General features: G+C 53.1%; 1 protein-coding gene across 1 annotated transcript; it reads left to right on the top strand.

Annotated features, from left to right (window-relative positions):
• The first annotated feature begins 810 nt into the window (after positions 1-810).
• MAP1LC3B (microtubule associated protein 1 light chain 3 beta) lies at positions 811-9,852 on the top strand. Its single transcript, XM_084270099.1, has 4 exons — positions 811-923; positions 3,790-3,845; positions 5,958-6,064; positions 8,180-9,852. The coding sequence occupies exons 1-4, from the start codon at positions 884-886 to the stop codon at positions 8,352-8,354; spliced, it is 378 nt and encodes a 125-aa protein (XP_084126225.1). The 5' UTR covers positions 811-883; the 3' UTR covers positions 8,355-9,852.
• The last annotated feature ends 562 nt before the right edge of the window (positions 9,853-10,414 follow it).

Genomic DNA, 10,414 nt, shown 5'->3' with positions numbered 1-10,414 from the left:
TGCTAAGACAACCATAGCAGAGTGTTGCTGAGGGGTGACATGGCAGGGCGCTCTGAGGCCATGGGTGTCTGTCTTGCTGAGGGGGACACTGGCAGGGTGCTATGAGGCAGCCATGGCTGTGTGTAGCTGAAGGGTGACATGATGGGGCACTCTGAGGCAGCCATGGCCATTTTTCACCGAGTGAGAACACGGCAGGGCACTCTGAGGTGGCCACGCTGTGTGTTTCTGAGAGGGGGACACTGACATAGTGCCCCATGGCAGCCATGGCTGCCTGTCACTGAGGGAGGATGTTGGCAGGGCATTCTGAGGTGGCCATGGCTGTGTTGGAGGAGGGCATGACAGGGTGTGTGTGCCAAGACAGCCATAGCAGAGTGTCAACATGGCAGGGCTCTCTGAGGAGGCCGTGGCTGTGCCTCGCTGAAGGGGGACACTGGCACGGTGCCCCTATGCGGCTATGGCTGGCCGTGGCTGAGGGAGGCCACTGGCCCAGCGTTCTGAGGCAGCCATGGCTGTGCGTAGCTGCGGTGAAAGAAGCAGGGCGCTCTGAGGCAGCCATGGCTGTGTCGCCCAGGGGGTACATCGGCAGCGCGCTAGGGCGGCCATGACTGCGTGTCAACGAGCAGGGCCATGACACGGCTGGACGCTCCGAGCCCGCCACAGCTGAGCATCCCCCGGGAGCAGCCGACGAGGGCTGCGGCCAGCCCGCCCCGCCACACTCAAGATGTCGGCGTTGCCGCGGCGGTGCCCGCCCCGCCGTGACGCGCGGTGTCAGCTGACGGCGGAGTCGCCGGTGGCGGCGGCGGGGGGCGGGCGCCGGCACTCGGAGTTGTCCGCTGCCTCCGCGCAGAGCCGCCGCCGGGCCTGAGGCCGAGCCGCCGCCGCCATGCCTTCGGAGAAGAGCTTCAAGCAGCGCCGCACCTTCGGTGAGCTCCCCGGGAAGGGCCGCAAAGGGGCAGGGGCGCTGACAGGGCTCCCCGCCTGCCCTCCGGGCCTCGTCGTTCGGCGGGTGGGCTGTGGGGGCGGCCGGCGGGGCGGGTCGGGCCGGGGCGGCGGCGGCTGCCCTGGCTGCCGGGGGCGAGGAGGAGAGCGGGGGAGAGGGGGTAGAAATCGCCGAGGCGGGGAAGGGGACAGATCTCCTGAGGAGCTGCGGAGATCCCTGGGCCGGCCAGGCCGCGGCCGGCTCCGACTGACAGCGGGCGTCTGCGGCCGGAGCGGGCCCGGCCGCCCTGCCCCGGTGACCGAGGGCTGCGCGGTCGTCCCCGGCTGCTGGGGCGGAAAGGGAGTCGCCGCCTGCTCGGGGCTGCAGTGAAAACAAACCCAGGGCCTGTCTCCGCCTTCGTGCGCGGCCCGTGGGGCTTGTTCCACCCCGGGAAGGCGGAGGAGCCTCTCGGCTGCTGGGCGAGGGCCTGGAAGTTCGGGCCGGGAGTGTTATTTTTGGCTGTTCAGGGGGGTGAGCGAGGTGTGGAGGTGGGTGGCAGGGCTGGCGCTGCCTTGGGAGAGGGGCTTGGGCCCAGGGATCGCCTCTCCGCATCATCCATTGTGGGCTGCAGAATTCCCAGGAGGCTGGAAACATCACTTGGCGTTGTGTGTGCCAGGAGCTGGGCCAGCCCTTCCCTCCCGGTGGGTCTGCTCAGTGTCCGCCTTGGCCCGTGCTCTTGACAGGAGGAGAATGAAGCCCTGCTTGCAGTTGGGTGCTTGGCACAGTGTGAGGAATTCTCTACTGGGGGAGCTGCAGGTGGACTGGGATGTGTGCCTCCTGCCTCTGTTTGGTTACTGAAAACTAGCAAGGCATCGAAAAGAGCTGTGTAATGATGGCTGGGGAAATGAGATTAGTCTCTTTCTAGAAGAACCAGCCTTGATAGAGCGGTGCCAGCACTTCTTTCTATGCTTTGGATGGGACTGAAGCAATCAAAGAGCTCAGTATCTGCTCATATGTGCCGGTGAGGTAGGCTGAAACGCTCTGAGGGTAACAAGAACTGGCAGTGTAACCTATTTCTGAGTGAACTATAAAATCCAGCACATAAAATGGAATCGGTGGAAGTAATTGATCCAGATTTTCTTTTCCTTCTGCCTTTGGGTTAAAGTCAAGCTGCTTAAGAGAGCTTTCTGGTGTGCCCACCCTTGTCTTTGCTGTTCTGTTCAACATAAGCTGTTGCCATTGAAGCAGGGAGGATTTTGATCAAACAGAGCCTGAATCTAAGCTGCCCCTTTTCTTCGAATCTTCCAAAACTGTTGCTGACCCCATCGCCTGTCAGCAGCCTCTGCTGCAGGTATTAAGTTCAGCTAGGATGGCAGCCAAGCAGTTGCCACTGCAACTAATGTCGTCAGAGAACAGTGTTTATCTGTGGCTGGCTGAAGCCTGATTTTGAACATGCCACACACAATAATCTCGATGATTTGCCTGGTTTATGCTCCTTCTACTCCAGGGAGTTCTGCTGAGTAACATTGCCAAGAATAAACCTGTGTCAGTTGGAAAGTTAGTCAAACCTCTCTGTTGTTGCTAGGTTGATGGTTGGGCTCATTGGCTCGCTGTATCTCTCATGTTTCTGGGTAATCTTAAAAAGTATTTTAATTAGCTAGTAATCTCTGCCCTTGAAGTGTTAATGCTGGTGGGTAAGAGCGTGACTTGGGCTGTGGGACGTGAAGCTTTCAGGTTCTCTGGCAGACAGGTGAAGGCTTTGCATACTCCTTGCCTGAGCTCTGCTTGATTCACCTCCAGCTTAAAACCGTGATTCACCTCAGTTGCATTTCCTCACCGGGCTGGTAAAAAGGCACACACACACGTGTATTTCACACACACAAACACAGCGTGGGCTAATGGAGAGCTGAGTGACGTTACTGCTGAGTGGCAGGAGAGGCAGCGTGTCCTGGGTGTTAGCATACCAGCAGTGAGTTGGGCAGTTCTGAGCCCTTCCTCTCCCTCCAGCAGCACCTCTCCCTAGGCAGGTGTCTATTCAAGCCACCTTACAGCACTACATCTTCTCTCTGAGAGGTGGTTTGTTTTTTTTTTAAGATGGAAATGGCCTGGAAAGCCCCAGCTCGCTGAAAAGAACCAGAGAGGTTAAAATTGAGTTCACTGAATCTGAAAGTAGCCAGGGGTATGAGCAGATGCAACCGCCTCTAAAAGCAACTGTGCCTGTTTACTTTGGCTGGGGCGCCTGTACTTCAGCCTGGCTCATAATATCTCTGCTATTAATACCTAACATCTGAGGAGGGGTGAACTTTATTCTGCAAACTGGAGCAGGGAGAGCAGCAAAACATCTATCTAGGTACATGAGAGCCTCCTGCCAGCTTCTGCAGCCACGGGTAAGAGGCATAATCAAAACAGCCAACTGTAACTCGGTAACGCCGGGACACAGGGCGTAAGCTGATGCTGCCGGGCTCCGGCCAGCCCTGGTTCTCAGCTCCTTGTTGACAGCTTCCTCCTCTCTCACAGAGGCAGCACCGGATATGTAGTCATTAGCTCAGGGTGGTGTAATTTGATGCTGTAAATTTATGAGGTGAAATGCCTGCTTTAGAGGGCAGAAAGTGAGGGGGTGGGAGGGGAGTGGGGAGGAAGCTGCCCCCCCCCCCCCTCTAAACACTCCCCGTGCGGTACCTGTCGCCTCTGGTTAAGGAGCAAAGTATCATGTGTCACAGGAGAGGTTGTACTTGTGACAGTGGTGCCTGAATTTGCTCTTGTGGCTTTTACTAACACACAGTCCCCCTTCTTCAGGGATGGAGAAATAAGGCAATAACAGCATTAATTAAGAGTGGATGTTTGAACAGACTCTTTTTAATCTCTTGCAGAGCAAAGAGTGGAAGATGTACGACTGATTCGAGATCAGCATCCAACTAAGATCCCAGTAAGTCTGGTTCTGTTCACTTCAACTTCCACCCTCCTGTTCTTTTGAGGAGTTAGAAACCTGTAAAAGAGCTGAGACCAAATGACAGTTTGGCTGTTGAGGGTCGTTAAGCCTGGATTTCAGAAACATTCATTAACTGTCTGTCAGTGTGGTAAGCAAGGTGCTAGCTGGGGACTGGAGAAAATGGGGTTTCCTGTGTACTGAAGGTGAGTTGTGACTTCCAGCTGAACTCTGAGGTTCTTCTGCCTGTTCAGCTCTTCACATCTCAGTGGTTTTCTTCTCCAAAAAAAGAAGAGTCCGCAGAGGCTAACCAAGAAGAACACACAGTAACAAAGAGGCAGTCGTGGCTTTCCTCACCTCAAATGCTGCCTGAGATTTTGTTCTCTTTTACCTATGGCATCCTCAAGGTTATAAATGCAAAGCAAAGCATGCTAGGAAGCAAGAGGATGGTGGCCTGCTGCTGATGGGTCCTTCCCAAGCTGTGGGCTTTTATGTGAGCAATAATTGCAGCCGTTGTTAGGGCCATTGGGTGGAGCAGGGAAAGCCTCAGGAGACCTTGGGGGGTAGGAGGAGGAACTTAATCGGATGCCTCGGCCTTTGGTCCTGGCTGATGAGAGCTGATGATCCCCATGAGGGAGGATTCTCCTGTGAGCAAACTGCTTGCAAACTGCCTGCAGCTCCAGCACGAGGTCGTTAACAGAAGCAGTTGTTGCCCTCACAGCAAACAGAAACCGAAAGGTTTTTGCTTTTCCTTGAGCTTCAAGCCACTTCATCTAGAAGCTGCTGCTCTTGCACTGTGCTGTCACAGCAAGTTAACATTTTGTAGTGTTGATTTTCCAAACTCCCCTGGAATGGGCAGTTCCCCAAAAGGCCCTTTCCCAACACATCTGTTTCCTGCCAGGAGATTGGTTTTTCACCCACCTTACACAGATCCCTCAGCTGTAGTCCCCAAGCCCTGTGGCTACAGCCACTGATTTATGGCAAAGCTCTCATTTTCAGTCAGCTGTGGACACGTTATTAGCAGATAAAAAAGAAATCAGAGGTACCTCAGCTGGAGATACAGGGGTGCAAACTCGTGGCTGTGGCAGAGGCTCACTGTGGCTGCCTGTCCATTGTCCCAGCTTGAGTCACCACCTCATTATTATTATCATCAGCAGTTCTGGGTGAGATAAGATGCCAGTGTCAGGCTAGATGATAAACCCCTCCTTGTGCTGTCAACTTCCTTCATTTTACTTCTGGAAATGCTATCTATTGGTTATGGTTATTCTAACAATACCTCTTCACCTCTGTGTATGTACCACAGCCAGAGCTGGGAGTGTGGAAGGGATGCAAAGTGAACGGCATCACGGAGCTGCCACTGATTTAAACCCAACAAAGCCCACGTGGGGCTGTGGAAACGGGAGCACACGGGCTCTGAGATCATTCCTTAAAGCAGGAGCTCTGTTCAGTCGCTGGGCAGGTGCTACTTGCATTGGGAAATCTGCAGTTTCCAGGGAATTAAGCAGTTACTGTATAACAATCCTGACAGAATTACTGCTTCCCAAGCAGGAGGAGGGAATTCTCTGCTTTGAGGCTTTACACCCTTCAATAGCAGCTTCCTCTCATGCGTGAGAGTAACAGGGCAAGGGGAATGGAATAACAGACTAATCTGGAGGTGGAGTTGTTGGAAAGGAGATGGCCTGAAACTGGAGAAATTCTAGTGAAAGCTTGAGTGTGCTGACTCTAGCAGCCCAAGCCCCCAGCCAGCAGCTGCCATGTGTCAGAGGGAGGTGTGCTTGGTCTTTTCTGGGGTTGCCTTGTCGCTGGGTAGTTCAGTGCTTGATTAATTGATCCCAGCTAATGAACTGTTCTAAAGCTGGGGATTGTTTGCTGCTAAATCCCTGTGTGTTACCCCCTTGCAAACAGAACAAGAGGGGCAGGTGAAGGTAACTGTAATTACAGTTGTTCCTTTTCAGATCCAACCTAACTGCATTCAGAAGGGAGATGGAATTTAGCAGAAATGCTTGTATTTGTGTTTAAAATGGAGGAAAAGGGGGTGAGGGCACCAGACACAGTTTCTACCTTTCACATCTGCTCCTCTCTTTTTCTTCTCCCTTTTGTGTCTTTGTTTAGGTGATCATTGAAAGGTACAAGGGAGAGAAGCAGCTTCCAGTTTTGGATAAGACCAAGTTCCTGGTGCCAGATCATGTCAACATGAGCGAGCTAATCAAAATTATCAGGTAGTGTGCTGTGACTGCAGTGTAAGCTGCATGACCTTAAGACTCTGGTTCTTTGTTAATCCCCCACCTGGTGTTCCACACTTGGGAACTCTTAAATGGGAAATTCTTCTAACACCTAGTGTCTTCACTAGGAGAAATTCATAAGAAGGTGCTTTTTCCTTTGGCTTTGCTGAAAAAGTGAGCCCCAAACCTCTGAACACAGCTGCTTTCAAGAGAAATAACTGGTTCCCAGAGATGTAGGAGGGAGTCTGGGGTGGTGAATCCCTGTCAGACATGGGTATTTCTGGCCCTGGGGCCCCAGTGTTTCCTGCTCAGCTTTCAGGATGCCTTCCCAGGGTTCTGCTCTGGACCCCCTCTCCGGAGTGCCTGCCTCTTCCCTGCCACTGGAGGGGAGTTTGGGCTCCCAGCCAGAGCTCTGAGCTGTTGCTTTGGGTTGATGTTGGCATCCTTTGATCCTGAAATGACCATGTTGAGGCCTGAAACCCTCCACTCATTCAGAGTAGTGTCCTTCTCTCCCAGCTGTTCCCACAGCCTGTGGCTTGAGTACTGCTCCATGCTGGAGCTGGAGCTTTGTGTACAGGAAAAGGCAAAGGGGAAATTGCCACAGAGTGGAAGTTGTGTGGCCTGAAACTGTGGTCAGAAATCCTGCTGCAAGCATGTTTCCCCTGGCTTAACAGCAGGTCAGTGAGAGCTCTCCAGCTGTAAACTTCACAGTCAGCAGAGAACCAGAGTCTGCTTTTAGTTGGTCACGGTCTAGCAGGGACCTGGTTCTTGGAGGCCACAAGCTGTAAAAGCTGAGAGCTGTCCCACGTGTCCCAACAATTCCTGCCTCCAAGGCTTGTGCAGAAGCTGTTGCAAGAGTATCTCAGCTCTTACGTGAGGGAAGTAGGGTTTTGGAAGCAGGAACCAGATTGCTCAAGTCTCTCAGAATTTCTCATGAGCATGTAAAGCCCCGGGCAGAAAGGTTAGCAGTGAGCTGAAGGATTTTCTCCACCTTTTTTTCACTGGTTTTATTGTTAATAAGTGACTTGGTCCTCAGCAGCTCCTCAGGCATAGCAGAGCCTGTCCTGACCACAGCTGTCCCCCCAAACCTACTGTCTCTGGAGGAACTAGAGCTTGATTTTGGAAGGGCCCTTTCCAGGGCTGTGGCTGGGAGGCAAAATAAATCCTTGTTTCCAGCTGCTGCCACCCCTTAGCAGTGAGTGGAAGCAGCAGGAAGCTCTTCTGACCTGTTGTTCTTTCCTTCTGCCTATGAAGCAGGGAGGGATCTCCTCTCCAGACCTGCTTTCCAGTAGGCTGGTTACCAGGAATACCCCTTTCCCTCACTTAGAGGGAACGTTTACTGTGCCAGGCAGCCTGGGAAGTCTGTCCTGGAATGGAATAGAGTAGAATCATGGGATGCTTTAGGTTGGAAGGGATCTTTAAAAAACATCTAGTCCCACCCCTGCAGAGAGCAGGGACATCTTCACTGGAGCAGGTCACACAGAGCCCCATCAAGCCTGACCACCAAGCTGTGCCAGGGATCCACCACCCTCAGTAAAGAACTTTTTCCTAATACCCAACCTAAATCTCCCCTTTTTGAGTTTAAACCCATCACCCCTCATCCTATCACTCCATGACCCCAGGAACAGCTCTTCCCAGCTTTCCTACAGGCACCTTCAGGCACTGGAAGGGGCTGTAAGGTCTCCCTGCAGCCTTCTCTTCTCCAGGCTGAACCAGCCCAACTCAGCCTGGCTGAGAGGTGCTCCAGCCCTTGGACCCGCTCCAACAGGTCCATGTCCTCCTTGTGCTGAGGGCTCCAGAGCTGGACACAGCACCCCAGGTGAGGTCTCCCCAGAGCAGGGAAGTTCCTCTGCCTTTTCCCTTCAGCATAGCACCTTCCAGAGTGTAGCTTCTCTGGGGAGATACGGGTCAGGGGGTGCATCAGGCAGGAAAATTTGAGGTGGGAAGCGAACACCTCCAGCGGCAGGGCTGCTTTGGGTGGGGGCCATCGTGCAGCTTCAGGGGTGGAGGACATAGTTTTGCCTCCTACCCTAAACCCTTCTTTAAGGTGAGTGGAAATGCAGCCTCACCCCTGTCATCCCCCCTTCCCCCAACCTCCCCCTCCCTCAACAGGCGACGCCTGCAGCTCAACTCCAACCAGGCGTTCTTCCTGCTGGTGAACGGACACAGCATGGTGAGCGTCTCCACACCCATCTCCGAGGTGTACGAGAGCGAGAAGGACGAGGATGGCTTCCTGTACATGGTGTACGCCTCCCAGGAGACTTTTGGAGTGCAATCATCTGTCTAAGACACAGCAAGTGGCTTCCAGCCTGTAGGATTTCGGTTTACCCTTGGCCGTCACCCCTGCTCTTCCCCACCACACACACCCCCACACACCCCAGGGAACGAAACGGATGTCACCAGTGCTCCCAGTACCGTAGCATAGTCTTGCTTTAGCAGGTGTCTCATCTTACCTTGCCTTGTTTGTGACTGTTCAACCGTACAGACGAGCACCTCCAGCTTTGAAAACCTTTGAAACCTGCTGTAATACTCCACACAGGCACATTCCCACTGCGGGACGTGACGGACGGAACCCCATCGTGCACGTGGCGATTGCAGAGAGTGGGACACTCGATTGACTTTTAACAGGCACCAGGGAGGAGCTTGAAGTGTTTCATGTGACAGTTTTCCAGCAAATCTCCCTGTGATTCCTTAAAAGCTGTTTGATTTTGTTGAGCTTTGTTTTGGTTTTATATGGGAAGGTCTTCTTGGGAGACCAAATTTATTGTAACCTTTGTCTTCTGCAGCTCAGTGAGACTCGTGTCAGTGCTGCGGTGAGTTAAGGCAAGTGTTTGGGGGGAGTTGGGGGGGAGTACAACTCTTTTTTGTCTCTGTTTTTTGTGGCACCACCGAATTTAGGCCTGGTGCTGGGTTCTGAACTACTTGTACCAAACACCACAGCTTTATTGTAGTTTGTAGGGAGTGTTTAAGTGTAAAATACACACCTGGACAGGTAACACTGAAACAAACTCCAGTCTGGGATGAATTTCCAACGCCTGGGTGATCAGTGCAACACTGTTGTTTGTAAAAGCTCGCTTCCAAAAGCTCCCCCAGCACCCCCAGCCTGGTGCTTCCCTCTCCCAGCAGCGAGTCTGCTGGGTGAAGGTACCTGAGGGCCCCTCTGCCAGCACAGGGGGGCTGCACAGGGTGTGCAGCCGGCTGCAGCGGGGGCTGGTGTGATCACAGACACGAGCAGCACTGCAGTGCTCACGGTCTTGGGATGACTTCCCATCCTTGGGATCACCTCCCATCCTTAGGATCGTGGTCTTGGGATCACCCCCATCAGCGGGTACAGGTGTGTTGAAGCCCTTGGATGTGGCTTTGTCCTACCCACCTCCATGCTGCTGGAATTGCCAACCCGCCCTGCCTAACCAGTCTGTCACTTGGGCTTTTCATGTGTCACCACCAAGGGGGAAGCCGGGGAGAAGCGCTTTGAGAAGCAGCTCATGCCCAGGAGTCGCTGTGAGAGCTGATGAACAAAGGAGTTGTTGGGTTGGGGGGTCTTTTCTCCCATCACTGAGCCTCCTGCTTGCTGGGCTTTGGAAGCTCTGGGTGTCCTGCTGTCCTGTGCAGAGGAAAGGCACCACGTAGGGTTCTCTCTGTGTTTTTCCTCTCTAGACTCGTTAAGTGAAGCGTAGCGGAATGAGATTCTCCTGTATATTCTGTGTCTGTGAACTAACTCCATCTGTTACTGGAAGCTAATTGACTATAACAAGGGGAAGGAGGGAGGGAGGGAGGGAGGGGGGAAACGAAGCAATACTACTGCGTCTTGGCACTCTGGCTCAACAAGGTGTACAGTTTGTACCTACCTACACCTCTTTGCATGCATCTCGGTCACAATGCTTACTTCAGATTTGGGGGGGGAGGTGGGGTTGGGGTTTGTTTTGGGGGGGGGTGTTTTATTTTTTAACCATTCTTTGTGTTTTTATTCCAACGTTAAACTTTGAAACGCAGCTTGTTCTATGTTTAGTTTTGTTGGTGGAAGAAACTGTTGAACTCAGAACTGACCATACTCAGAATTACGATGTGATTGGCTGATAATTCCTGTACAAATGTTGCTTTTTTAAAATTAATACAGTGCTGATCTGGATGGATTACATCCCGACCTAACAAGGGCTCCTGTGGTTATTTCCTGATGGCTTGGGAAGGGCCTGGAGGCCTGTTTGCTGCTTTGGGATGCGGGAGGTGCTGAGCAGGACGCTGGCTGCTGAAACCTCTGATGGCCAAGAGCGAGCTGCTGCTCTCCTGGAGGAGGAATTCCAGCTGTACCTGCTCTGGAAAACGCTTTGTGTGGGATGGGTTTCCATG

This window comes from Gallinula chloropus (genome assembly GCF_964237585.1).
Source record: "Gallinula chloropus genome assembly, chromosome: 13".
Taxonomy (NCBI): domain Eukaryota; kingdom Metazoa; phylum Chordata; class Aves; order Gruiformes; family Rallidae; genus Gallinula; species Gallinula chloropus.
The sequence above is the reverse complement of the archived record's forward strand: the minus strand, read 5'-3'. Positions and strand labels throughout refer to the sequence as shown.